Below are 14,255 nucleotides of genomic sequence, written 5' to 3'. Positions count from 1 at the left end.
GAACCAGTAGTTGTACTCGACCATTACATTTATTAAAAAGACCTGATTACCAATTTATTATTCTAAAGATCTTGACTCATAATTAGCAAACACAATGGGGCATTAACAAAGTGACATAGACAGGGCAAGACCAAATTTCAAGTCTGATACTGAGGATTCACATTTGTAAATCAACCAAATACACGTCGCCCAACTCGCAATGCTCCTATATAATTTTTTTTAACGAAGTTATTGGGTTAGGCAGACCTTACCATTAACACAAAGACATTCTGTCGGACGGTTGTCTAATCTGGTTTTCTATATCTATTTTCAAAAGATTATATCCATGTGAATGTCATCTTAAAAAACTATATGCACTTCATTTTCATTGTCTAACCTTGACATCACTACTAAATGACATCACGCCGCGCAATCTTAACGGTCGTGGCTTTTTTCACCAAATAAATACCCAAAAAAGAAAAACGGGCCTGAATGGTAATTTGACGTAATAACTAAACCCAAAACCCAAAACCCAAGCTTCCTAACCAAGTAACACGAACGCGAAGAAAGTCACTGAAATATCTACGGTGAGATCCCACAAGAAATGGTCGGTTGTTTCGTCTTCAAAACTTATTCTGTTAAATAACACTTTCGAAGGAGAAAATCCAGTCAATCTAACACAATGTACTGAACTCAGGTACATTGATTTTAAATCTAACACATTGTCAAAGTTTGTATTCTTGGAAGAAGCAATCTGACGGGAGTGCTACCCCCTTCTTTAGGTAATCTTTGGTCGCTTCAAATCTTCTCTACACTTCAAAATAAATTGGTTGGAAGTATTCCAGCCACCTTTGATAGACTGTCAAGCTTAACATACTTCAATGTTGGAGTTAATAGACTGTTTGGTGAAGTCCCGTTAACAATTTTCAACATATCATCCTTGAATCTCTTAGGAATTGCCGGTAACCAATTTAGTGGTAGTCTTCCATTAGACATGGGAATCACCCTTCCTAATCTCCTTGCTTTCATTGGTGGTGGAAATTAACTTTATGGACTACTCCCAGTTTCATTATCTAATGCTTCTAAACTTCAAACATTTTTATATTTCAACAAACAATTTTGAAGGACAAGGTCCTAAGGATTTTCAATTCTCTCAAACTATTGAAGATATAAGTTTTGGACGCAATCATCTAGGAACGGGAGAAGCTCATGATTTGAGTTTTATCACTTATTTGACCAACTCTAGTAATCTAAAGATGTTGGCCTTGCACCAAAACAATTTTGGAGGTGTTCTCCCGAACTCTATTACCAATCTCTCCAACCAAATTGAGAAGTTGTATCTAGGATACAATCAAATATCTGGAATCATCCCAGAAGGGATTGGGAACCTGGTCAATTTGTTTCTATTATCTCTTGCTACTAATAACTTTTACGGTAGTATTCCATCTTCTGTTGGAAAACTTCGTAGTGGGTTATATCTGCACGGAAACAAATTGTCTGGACTGATCCCATCTTCTCTCGCAAACAATACCAAATTGAGTTTGTTGTGGTTAGGCTAAGTCCAATGGTGCGGCAAAACACCAAATATCACGGACATTTTGATCCAATGGTGCGTCAAAACGCTAACCCGCCAACGCTATCGGTATAAGTTTACTTATATATAGCGCCAGTTTTAACGTCAACTCTACACGTAAGGGTGGAATTTGAGCCGAGGGCTCGGAGCTCGGCTTGGGCTTGGCTCTTTTAAGCTCGGCTCGAGCTCGCTCGTTTACTATATGAGCCGAGCTCGAGCTCAAATAAAAGCTCATGTAACAAATGAGCTTGATGAAGCTCGGCTCGTTTAGTTCAAATAACATATTTATAGTGTAAAATAACCGAGGGCTCGGGCTTCGGCTTGGGCTTGGCTCGTTTAAGCGGCTCGAGCTCACTCATTTAACTATATGAGCCGAGCTCGAGCTCAATTTAAAACTTCGTGTAATTAGCGAGCCGAGCTTGAGCATGGTAAAGCTCGGCTTGTTTAGCTCGAATTCCACCCTTATCTACACGCCACTCAAAGTGGCGGGTAAAAAAATCTAAACCACTGCGCCTTTGAGAATGGGGTGGAGAAAAAAAAAAAAAAAAAAAAATCTTTTTATTTTTTTTCCCCACACGCCTGTGGGAATGGCGGTTGGAGAGTCCCAAAAAAAAAAAATCCTACCCGCCATAGGCACTGGCGGTTAAGAGTCTTAAAAAAAAAAAAATTTTTTTTTTTTTTTCCACACGCTTGTGGGAATGGCGGTTGGAGAGTCCCAAAAAAAAAAAATCCTACCCGCCATAGGCACTGGCGGTTGAGAGTCCTAAAAAAAAACTTTTTTTTTCTCACATGCCTGTGGGAATGGCGGTTGGAGAGTCAAAAAAAAAAAAAAAAAAATCTATCCGCCATAGGCATTGGCGGTTGTGAAAATAACCATTGGGTTGGGAAACGCTAAGCCGCTAACTGTATACACTATGCTATTGTGGTTTGGCGGGATGGCCACCAAACCATTGGACTTAGCCTTAGGAAGGAACAGACTGGAAGGAAACATTCCTTCCGGTCTTGGTGCTCTAGGCCAATTGCAAGAACTGGATCTGCAACAAAACAACCTAAATGGTATCCTACCAAAAGAGATCTTTAATATTCCCACTCTGCTTTATCTTAACTTCTCTATGAACTCCTTAACTGGTTCCCTACCTTTAGAAGTAGGAAAACTAAAAAATCTTGTTGATATCACGGCCTCTGGAAATAAGTTGTCTGGTTTAAAAACGGTTTAAACCTCCATAACTATGTTAACAACGGTTTGCAAAACTTATAACTGATAAGTGTGCCAATAGTCAGAATTGGGGTTGCATGTTCTATGGAATCACCATCAGAGAGAATGGATATTAGAGATGTCAGTAGAGAATTGCACGCTATCAGACACACATTTATTGGTACTAGGATTCACGGAGAACGCAACTTACGCTAACCACAGTTTAAATGAAAGTCAAAATCACATCTTTTACAAAATAAATGAATATGAAAGAGATAGCCAAGGCGTGGTCCATGTCATGAGCATTGATGTGATGGAAGAGATAGCCAAGGCTCGAAAATCTGGTGAGAGTCTTTATTTTTTTTCATTAAAGTTGAATGTGAAGTATGGCGTGTTAATAATGTTATAATCTATGTTAGTCAGTATTTGAAGTATTTACCCTTCAGTTCTCTTTTGTTTCTTAGTCAGTATTTGAAGTATTGCCATGAGTCCTCCAATAAGGAAACTCGGACACGGTAAAGCACTTCAAGCTGCCCTTTCAACCGGAACTTTGCAGGTTACTTTTTCTTTGGCTGATTTTTTGAAATTGAGAGCGTCTTCCTCATATATCTTTTTGCGTTAGAAAATATCTTGTATTGAAAAATGTATTTAAGTCTAATTCCTCAGGGACAATATATCCCAAAAAATTTAATCACAAGAAAAAAAAAAAAAAAAAACATTATTTTTGTCCATGAATATCTCATACTCATGAATATGATATCTTGTCTAAATGTATGTTGTCTATGAAATTCCTTGGGCTGTGAGAACAGACAGTCTAGTTCTTACGTGAGATAGTTCAATTTTAAAATCATGACTGCTTTCTCTGGTGTATTTTTCTACTTCTCTTAGTTGTTCTATCGTGTATTGGACTCTTATCAGCTGAAAGGACAATTAGGTTTACTAGCATGACTTTGATAAACATTTTGGTTTCCATTGATTCGTCTCATGACTCACACAGTATTGCATTTATTATGTAATCGTGCTGCAGAAGCTAGGAAATTCCTAAATAGCCTGTTGCTTTCTTTTGTGCAGCTTGTAGGAACTGATCATTGTACATTCAATTCAACACAAAAAGCTCTTGGGATCGATGATTTTCGGAAAATTCCTAATGGTGTCAATGGTAATCTCTAGTTCTTGCCACCTTAAGGGTATTTTTTGAAAGTTAATTTGGTTGTACAGGGTAACTGAAATGACACATTTTTTGTTCGATTTTTTTTTTTTTTTTTTTTTTTTTTTGGGCTGATAAATGAACTTGACCTTAGTTATTCTCCTTGTTAATTCACTGGGCCATCTGGAATTTTCAGGAATTGAAGAGAGAATGCATCTTATTTGGGACACAATGGTGGTAAGTTGTCTCGGACTTTTAGCTGGCTTCTGTAAACAAAATGCCTGTACTTGGCAATGTATCTACTTTCATTAATCTTACTTTTTCAAATGATTTGATGCAGGAGTCTGGACAAATTTCTGTTACTAATTTTTATTAAGTAATCCAGTACTGAATGGTATGCATATATTCTGGCTTCTTTATTAGCTCTGCATGGCATACGGATAGAGTAGTATCTCTGTATTTGTAATACTGATGATAAAAGAGCTATGTCACCTACACTGCTAGGGCTTCTATTTGGAAGTACCAATGCAGTAGAGTAAGGAGTTATGCTTCAGTTGTACGGTTGCTGACTGAAGCACAAAATCTGAGAGTTTTAATCTCCCATGACCATTTGGTTAGATAGGAAAGTGGGATCCACCGACTATACTGTCAGGAGTCAGGACGTCCCTCTTGCTGTATGTGTGCTAAGTGAAGGAATTTTGGGCGTGGGAAGTATGGAATCATGTTCTTTGTTATTAGATAATCTTTTTTACATCATCTGCTCTTACTTGGAGTACCATCTGCTTTGAAAACCGTCATCAATCAACTACGCAAATGAATGACAAGTTTCAGCGTAGTGCATTATTGCCTTTTTATATTTGACACAAAAGGGTATTAATAAGATTTATAATTGACTTTTTGCTAATGCTTTCTATTAATTCTATGACTCAGTTGGATGATACCATCTGTATATTAAAGGACTTGATGTGAATGATATTTGCAGTGCTCAAATATTCAATATATACCCGAGAAAAGGAGCAATTCTTGCTGGATCCGATGCTGATATAATCATATTCAACCCAAATTCAAGCTTCAAAATATCTGCAGGATCTCATCATTCGAGATCAGACACAAATGTGTATGAAGGAAGGAGAGGAAAGGTACTCATTGTAAACTTATTTATATCTTTTTCCGTTAATGAATTGGCTAAAATTCTTACAATAAATCTGGTAAGTGAAACTTCTATATCACTTTAGGTTCATGGTGGTCACTGTAATTGTATTTGTACACTTGATCATTGTGACAAACCTTTGATAGACTTGACTGCTTTTATTGGATAATTAGGGGTTGAGACGAAATAATCATTTGAGAAACAACATGAGTATGTTCAAAATAGTCCCATAGTTAATAGTTTCTTTTGAACCATCCTACCCTCATAAAAATAATTGGCAAACACCAGTTAGTGTCTATTAGGTTTTGGAAGAAGTAGCCTTTGATTATGCATGTATGCATGCAGTTCACAGTTGTAATTCCTGTGTATCCCAACTTAGCCGTGTTGTATATTTGTATTATTAATGTTAATTTTCTCAACTCTTCTCCTCAAATTGTTTTTGCACTTGGCATTTCTCGACTTAGCACTAAGTTTACTTCCTGAGACTTGAGAGTATTAAGCATGAGATCAAGGAGTTGGAGAAAGCAACAATGCTGAGAACTTGTTAGCAACTGTGTATTCTTTAACGGCGTCTTTTAGGTATTTTCCTAGATTTCCATCTAACTTTTCTTAATGAGAGAATGGTGGGGGTATGGATATCGCTCGGCTGCCATTTGGACCAAAATTACCCTTCACAATATACTGGTTTCCTTCTCGCCCTCTTCTGAAGCTTACCTTTCTTACATTCTTATTTCCATTCATGTTCCCTCCAAACGTTTTTACCCTTCTCCTCAAATTATTGGATTAATCAATTATAGTGTTTAGACACACGCACCTCATGATTGTCTGTCACACATCGTTTTCATATGCCCGTGTGGTATGTAAAAGTACTGTAAACTGAGATGAGAATTCTCTGTTGTGCTTACAATTATTTTACTTGTTAAATTTTAAGTTAACATTGAATTGTTTTCTTTGTGGGTGTTGTTTTTCAATTTCATATTCCTAAATCAAATCTACAACCTTTTATGTTAATTACCAAATAAATACGGGTAAATTTTTAACTTCTTTGACCAAAGGTGGTTTCAATCCTTCACCCAACCCAAGTATTTCAATTTGGAACCCTGTTTTTGGGCATGGAAGTAATAAAGTGCAAGTGAAAAGTAATATCTTCCAAAATATTGTAGGTCTCTAATATCGGGTTGGAGATTAAGATAGACCAGTTATTTGAATGTGTGCCTATTATTTTTCTTTGTGGTATCATTCAGTCTAAAATAATGAGAATTGGTATGTTTTAAGGATTTCCTAGTAACCATTGAGGGGCCATGTAGTTATCAATGTGTACGATTGTTATTTCTTCAACGCATTCTAGGGTGTGATGTACTATATATAAGTTACTCACTTTTGAAGTCATATGAATAGTTCTTTACCATGTTGCTAATTTTTAGTGCTATTTTACAGAATTGGTAGCAATGGTAAGGATAAAGATAACCAGCAGATGTGATAATAAAAATGCGGGTAGATTTGCCAAAATTTTCCTACTTGTGAAAAATGTTTTAAGATAAAAAAAAAAAAGTGTAGTGTTAATGTGGGCAATTTTTTTTTTTTTTTTATCAATATAGTTAAAGGAACATGGAGAATGGGATTATCCCACCCTCCCACACACATACACTTGTACATTTTGGGGTATTTGAGGCATGGCATTTTGGGTGGGGTTTGGGAGTTTCAAGATTGGCACTCACTTCTGTAATTATGATTAAATGCAGAACGTAATTTGTAGACACTCATTTTGAACTTTCATGAGTCTATATATTTCTCTCTTTTGACTGCCTAAGGGTGTGGTTTTAAGATGGTTTGCAGATTCTACATTGGAGGGGTTCATATATTTTAGAGCTTATTTCTTTTTACTTCTTCATGTTTTCATTGTCATGGCATATATATTTCCATTCTCAGACAGTTTTAAGTCACCACTGTTTATGATGAACTTTATAGTGTAATCATGATTTATCCGGATCTTCACTATTAATCTTCTTAGCACTTGACTATTTTGTCTTGGCTGATCTATTAACTCATCTTCGATATTGAACTTAAACTTGACCTTGTCTCCATAGTCTATAAATTATGCGGCCTAGATAATTCCATCTTTAATTTTGGAAGTCGTCCCCATTCCCTTGAATTGAATGTTTCATTTAAATTTATAATGTTTAAATGAAACAAGAATGGTATCAAGAAGCCAGGGAAGTGTTTAGACCAAATATGATCAAAACACCAAGTGTTGATGAAAAAAAGGATAACGTGAAAAGTAATTAGAAAAATGACGATGATTGGGGAATGATGAGACTGTACCTTGCGGTTACCACGTGCAAATTATCAATGGGATCAAGTCTCAAGCGTAGTTACGGAATGAAAAATAGTTTGGTATTTATATAGGTAGAGTAGAGAGTCCTTGTAGCTCAAGTAATCTTGTAGCTTGAGTAATGATAGACTATAACTTTCAACCGATAATTATCTCTTTTGATAAAAACGAATCCGGACATAAATTATTACATTAGTGGCAAGCCATACGCATTTAAGGTTGACCCTTGAACCACATGAGTTAATGGGGGCGTACATGCGATTCATGGTAATGCCGGTGGGCTTAGCCACTGGCCGACAAACGAATAAAGTGGAGATTCCTACCAATGGACGTTAGCCGTGGCGTAGGTGGGGTCGAATGTAAAGGAAAACAGGACACGCTTCCACCAAGGGGTAACCATCATTTTTTTTTGCCCGTATCTCTTTTTACTATATATTTTCTTTTGATGTAAATGTTTAATATATGTTTTTTGTTTGTGAATTTAAAGATGGACCCAAAGTTTTTGAGGAACCAGAGGTATGCAAGGAAGCATAACAACAAGTCTGCTGAAACTGGGACTGAGGAAGAGTAAATGTTCAATCAAGGAGATTCACTACTTTTATTACTTTGGTTGTTATTGTTTTAGAAAGATATTATTGTGTTTCAGTATTTTGACTCCCTAGTTGTATGGGTTTTGAAGACTAGATCCATTTACTTTTGTTGAAGACCAGTAGTGCTGATGTTTTTAAGATGATTAATGGTTGAATCACATGTTTGGATCTATATGTTTTCCTGTTTTGTGTGAATACCATGCTGATTTTAGGTGCAGGGAAACTTTGTCTACCAGGAAAGATTGCATATTTTTTAAGTTGGTTGTGACTCTTGCAAATTGACTTGTTTATTGTGAGTAGGTTTTGTGAATAATTAGTTTCTTAGTCATGTTTTATAGGTGTGAATAATTAGTTTCAGGTCATATGTTTTATGCGTTCTTGATGCTGGTATCTGACGGCATAGACGACCCATATGCATATGGCTGCATACTGTATACGCAGTTTAAAATGAACGTCATGAGCGCGAGTCGCGCCCCTTCTGAGCGCGGGCGCGCTCTGAGCGTGAAAAGCAGAAAAAATCCCTTTTTCTCTACAAATTCCTTGGGCTGTGAGAACAGACAGTCTAGTTCTTACGTGAGATAGTTCAATTTTAAAATCATGACTGCTTTCTCTGGTGTATTTTTCTACTTCTCTTAGTTGTTCTATCGTGTATTGGACTCTTATCAGCTGAAAGGACAATTAGGTTTACTAGCATGACTTTGATAAACATTTTGGTTTCCATTGATTCGTCTCATGACTCACACAGTATTGCATTTATTATGTAATCGTGCTGCAGAAGCTAGGAAATTCCTAAATAGCCTGTTGCTTTCTTTTGTGCAGCTTGTAGGAACTGATCATTGTACATTCAATTCAACACAAAAAGCTCTTGGGATCGATGATTTTCGGAAAATTCCTAATGGTGTCAATGGTAATCTCTAGTTCTTGCCACCTTAAGGGTATTTTTTGAAAGTTAATTTGGTTGTACAGGGTAACTGAAATGACACATTTTTGTTCGATTTTTTTTTTTTTTTTTTTTTTTTTGGGCTGATAAATGAACTTGACCTTAGTTATTCTCCTTGTTAATTCACTGGGCCATCTGGAATTTTCAGGAATTGAAGAGAGAATGCATCTTATTTGGGACACAATGGTGGTAAGTTGTCTCGGACTTTTAGCTGGCTTCTGTAAACAAAATGCCTGTACTTGGCAATGTATGTACTTTCATTAATCTTACTTTTTCAAATGATTTGATGCAGGAGTCTGGACAAATTTCTGTTACTAATTTTGTGCGAGTAACGAGTACTGAATGGTATGCATATATTCTGGCTTCTTTATTAGCTCTGCATGGCATACCGGATAGAGTAGTATCTCTGTATTTGTAATACTGATGATAAAAGAGCTATGTCACCGACACTGCTAGGGCTTCTATTTGGAAGTACCAATGCAGTAGAGTAAGGAGTTATGCTTCAGTTGTACGGTTGCTGACTGAAGCACAAAATCTGAGAGTTTTAATCTCCCATGACCATTTGGTTAGATAGGAAAGTGGGATCCACCGACTATACTGTCAGGAGTCAGGACGTCCCTCTTGCTGTATGTGTGCTAAGTGAAGGAATTTTGGAGCGTGGAAGTATGGAATCATGTTCTTTGTAATTAGATAATCTTTTTTACATCATCTGCTCTTACTTGGAGTACCATCTGCTTTGAAAACCGTCATCAATCAACTACGCAAATGAATGACAAGTTTCAGCGTAGTGCATTATTGCCTTTTTATATTTGACACAAAAGGGTATTAATAAGATTTATAATTGACTTTTTGCTAATGCTTTCTATTAATTCTATGACTCAGTTGGATGATACCATCTGTATATTAAAGGACTTGATGTGAATGATATTTGCAGTGCTCAAATATTCAATATATACCCGAGAAAAGGAGCAATTCTTGCTGGATCCGATGCTGATATAATCATATTCAACCCAAATTCAAGCTTCAAAATATCTGCAGGATCTCATCATCATTCGAGATCAGACACAAATGTGTATGAAGGAAGGAGAGGAAAGGTACTCATTGTAAACTTATTTATATCTTTTTTTCCGTTAATGAATTGGCTAAAATTCTTACAATAAATCTGGTAAGTGAAACTTCTATATCACTTTAGGTTCATGGTGGTCACTGTAATTCGTGTTGTACACTTGATCATTGTGACAAACCTTTGATAGACTTGACTGCTTTTATTGGATAATTAGGGGTTGAGACGAAATAATCATTTGAGAAACAGCATGAGTATGTTCAAAATAGTCCCATAGTTAATAGTTTCTTTTGAACCATCCTACCCTCATAAAAATAATTGGCAAACACCAGTTAGTGTCTATTAGGTTTTGGAAGAAGTAGCCTTTGATTATGCATGTATGCATGCAGTTCACACAGTTGTAATTCCTGTGTATCCCAACTTAGCCGTGTTGTATATTTGTATTACGCTGTTAATTTTCTCAACTCTTCTCCTCAAATTGTTTTTGCACTTGGCATTTCTCGACTTCGCACTAAGTTTACTTCCTGAGACTTGAGAGTATTAAGCATGAGATCAAGGAGTTGGAGAAGTAGCAACAATGCTGAGAACTTGTTAGCAACTGTGTATTCTTTAACGGCCCGTTTTAGGTATTTTCCTAGATTTCATCTAACTTTTCTTAATGAGAGAACGGTGGGGGTGGGCGGATATCGGCTCGGCTGCCATTTGGACCAAAATTACCCTTCACAATATACTGGTTTCCTTCTACGTCCTCTTCTGAAGCTTACCTTTCTTACATTCTTATTTCCATTCATGTTCCCTCCAAACGTTTTTACCCTTCTCCTCAAATTATTGGATTAATCAATTATAGTGTGTAGACACACGCACCTCATGATTGTCTGTCACACATCGTTTCATATGACCAGGTGTGCGTGTAAAAATCAATCAGAACCGAGATGAGAATTCTGTTGTGGCTTACAATTATTTTACTTGTTAAATTTTAAGTTAACATTGAATTGTTTTCTTGTGGGTGTTGTTTTTCAATTTCATATTCCTAAATCAAATCTACAACCTTTTATGTTAATTACCAAATAAATACGTGGGTAAATTTTTAACTTCTTTGACCAAAAGGTGGTTTCAATCCTTCACCCAACCCAAGTATTTCAATTTGGAACCCTGTTTTTGGGCATGGAAGTAATAAAGTGCAAGTGAAAAGTAATATCTTCCAAAATATTGTAGGTCTCTAATATACAGTTCTGGAGATTAAGATAGACAGTTATTTCGAATGTGTGCCTATTATTTTTGCTGTGGTATCATTCAGTCTAAAATAATGAGAATTGGTATGTTTTAAGGATTTCCTAGTAACCTGTTAGAGGGCCATGTAGTTATCAATGTGTACAGATTGTTATTTATTTCTTCAAAGCATTCTAGGGTGTGATGTACTATATATAAGTTACTCACTTTTGAAGTCATATGAATAGTTCTTTACCATGTTGCTAATTTTTAGTGCTATTTTACAGAATTGGTAGCAATGGTAAGGATAAAGATAACCAGCAGACAGATAAAAAATGCGGGTAGATTTGCCAAAATTTTCCTACTTGTGAAAAATGCCCTAAGATAAAAAAAAAGAGCGTAGTGTTAATGTGGGCAATTTTTTTTTTTTTTATCAATATAGTTAAACAGACATGGAGAATGGGATTATCCCACCCTCCCACACACACATACACTTGTACATTTGGGTATTTGAGGCATGGCATTTTGGGTGGGGTTTGGGAGTTTGCATTGGCACTCACTTATGTAATTATGATTCGTAAACGTAATTTGTAGACACTCATTTTGAACTTTCATGAGTCTATATATTTCTCTCTTTTGACTGTCTAAGGGTGTGGTTTTATGATGGTTTGCAGATTCTACATTGGAGGGGTTCATATATTTTAGAGCTTATTTCTTTTTACTTCTTCATGTTTTCATTGTCATGGCATATATATTTCCATTCTCAGACAGTTTAAGTCACCACTGTTTATGATGAACTTTATAGTGTAATCATGATTTATCTGGATCTTCACTATTAATCTTCCTAGCACTTGACTATTTTGTCTTGGCTGATCTATTAACTCATCTTCCGATATTCAGAACTTAAACTTGACCTTGTCTCCATAGTCTATAAATTGTCTGGCCTAGATAATTCCATCTTTAATTTTGGAAGTTGTCCCCATTCCTTAATTGAATGTTTCATTTAAATTTATAATGTTTAAATGAAACAAGAATGGTATCAAGAAGCCAAGGAAGTGTTTCGACCAAATATGATCAAAACACCAAGTGTTGATGAAAAAGACGAATAACGTAGAAAAGTAATTAGAAAAATGATGATGATTGGGGGAATGATGAGACTGTACCTTGCGGTTACCTACGTACCCAAATTATCAATGAGATCAAGTCTCAAGAACGTAGTTCTGAATGAAAAATAGTTTGGTATTTATATAGGTAGAGTAGAGAGTCCTTGTAGCTCAAGTAATCTTGTAGCTTGAGTAATTGTGATAGACTATAACTTTCAACTGATAATTATATCTTTTGATAAGAAACGAATCTGGACATAAATTAACGTACATTAGTGGCAAGCCATATGGCTAAGGTTCAGCCTTAGACACATGAGTTAATGGGCCTGTACATCGATTCATGGTATTGCGAATTGGGCTTTAGCCCTGTCGATTAAACGAATAAAGTGGAGATTCCTACCAATGGACGTTCGCCACGTAGGTGGGGGTCGAAACAGGAAACACAGACACGCTTCCACCAAGGGGTAACCATCATTTTTTTTTGCCCGTATCTCTTTTTACTATATATTTTCTTTTGATGTAAATGTTTAATATATGTTTTTTGTTTGTGAATTTAAAGATGGACCCAAAGTTTTTGAGGAACCAGAGGTATGCAAGGAAGCATAACAACAAGTCTGCTGAAACTGGGACTGAGGAAGAGTAAATGTTCAATCAAGGAGATTCACTACTTTTATTACTTTGGTTGTTATTGTTTTAGAAAGATATTATTGTGTTTCAGTATTTTGACTCCCTAGTTGTATGGGTTTTGAAGACTAGATCCATTTACTTTTGTTGAAGACCAGTAGTGCTGATGTTTTTAAGATGATTAATGGTTGAATCACATGTTTGGATCTATATGTTTTCCTGTTTTGTGTGAATACCATGCTGATTTTAGGTGCAGGGGAAACTTTGTTCTACCAGGAAAGATTGTGTATGTTTTGTTAAGTTGGTTGTGACTCTTGCAAATTGACTTGTTTATTGTGAGTAGGTTTTGTGAATAATTAGTTTCTTAGTCATGTTTTATAGGTTGTGATGCTTTGAAACATCTCTGTTGACCTTAGACGACCCTGTGCATATGGCTGCATGCTATATGCAGTTTAAGGTGAACGTTCTTTTTATCACTGAGAACAAGTTTGGTGCGAGTCTGAGCTTATTCGACATAAGGCTCCCTTGGCTAGACGGGTATGCTCATAGTCGTCCCCATTCCCATTTTGATTTCCTTTATTTGAAATTGATCAACTTAGCATCCAATCTATTAATAAACAGGTAATAAATTTTGGTGTTCAGTTGTTGAACATTGTATTTGTAAAGCGGTAACCAGTTACTAACACTCAATTTCGGTATCTCTAATTTGATAAATGATAGTTAGTTGCTAAAATTAAAACTCATTTTCGGTATCCAATTGCTAATTTAATAAATAGTATTTAGTTGCTGAAAATTGTTCAAAATTGTGGTGTTCAGCTGTTGAACATTGTATTTGTAAAACGGTAACCAGTTACTAACACTCAATTTCGATATCCCTAATTTGATAAATGATATCTAGTTCTTTGAAATTTGCTCAAAATATTGGTGTTCATTCTTTGAAAATTGTAATAGTAAAGTGGTAACTAATTACCAAAATTATAACTCAATTTTGGTATCGGTTGCTAATTTGATAAATGGTATCTAGTTCTTTGAAAATTTTCTTTGAAAATTGTATTTGTAAAACTCAATTTCGGTATCTCTAATTTGATAAATGGTATCTAGTTCTTTGGAAATTGCTCAAAATGTTGGTGTTCAGTTGCTGAAAATTGTATTTGTAAAGCGGTAACCAGTTACCGAAATTAAAACTCAATTTCGGTATCCAGTTACTAATTTGATAAATGGTATCTCATTGGTGAAAATTGCTCAAAAACTTAGTATCCAATTACTGAACTATATTATGTTAGGTGAATTATCGCATAATCATAATATGTGAAAACCAATGACATATGTTAAAACGATTGAGAAGATTAC

General features: G+C 35.7%; 2 protein-coding genes across 2 annotated transcripts; both read left to right on the top strand.

The window, feature by feature from the left end:
* Positions 1-2,572: 2,572 nt before the first annotated feature.
* LOC147484561 (dihydropyrimidinase-like) lies at positions 2,573-13,113 on the top strand. Its single transcript, XM_086575649.1, has 7 exons — positions 2,573-3,091; positions 3,212-3,303; positions 3,819-3,906; positions 4,091-4,131; positions 9,199-9,251; positions 9,841-10,000; positions 12,841-13,113. Exons 2-7 carry the CDS (start codon positions 3,232-3,234, stop codon positions 12,922-12,924), a joined length of 498 nt encoding a protein of 165 aa, XP_086431775.1. The 5' UTR covers positions 2,573-3,091; positions 3,212-3,231; the 3' UTR covers positions 12,925-13,113.
* On the top strand, positions 4,610-8,145 carry LOC147484562 (dihydropyrimidinase-like). Its single transcript, XM_086575655.1, has 3 exons — positions 4,610-4,764; positions 4,877-5,033; positions 7,864-8,145. Exons 1-3 carry the CDS (start codon positions 4,712-4,714, stop codon positions 7,945-7,947), a joined length of 294 nt encoding a protein of 97 aa, XP_086431781.1. The 5' UTR covers positions 4,610-4,711; the 3' UTR covers positions 7,948-8,145.
* Positions 13,114-14,255: the final 1,142 nt, after the last annotated feature.

The sequence above is a fragment of the Coptis chinensis genome, chromosome 8 (assembly GCF_015680905.1).
Source record: "Coptis chinensis isolate HL-2020 chromosome 8, ASM1568090v1, whole genome shotgun sequence".
In the NCBI taxonomy this organism is placed as follows: Eukaryota; Viridiplantae; Streptophyta; class Magnoliopsida; order Ranunculales; family Ranunculaceae; genus Coptis; species Coptis chinensis.
This window is presented reverse-complemented; position numbering and strand designations above follow the sequence as displayed.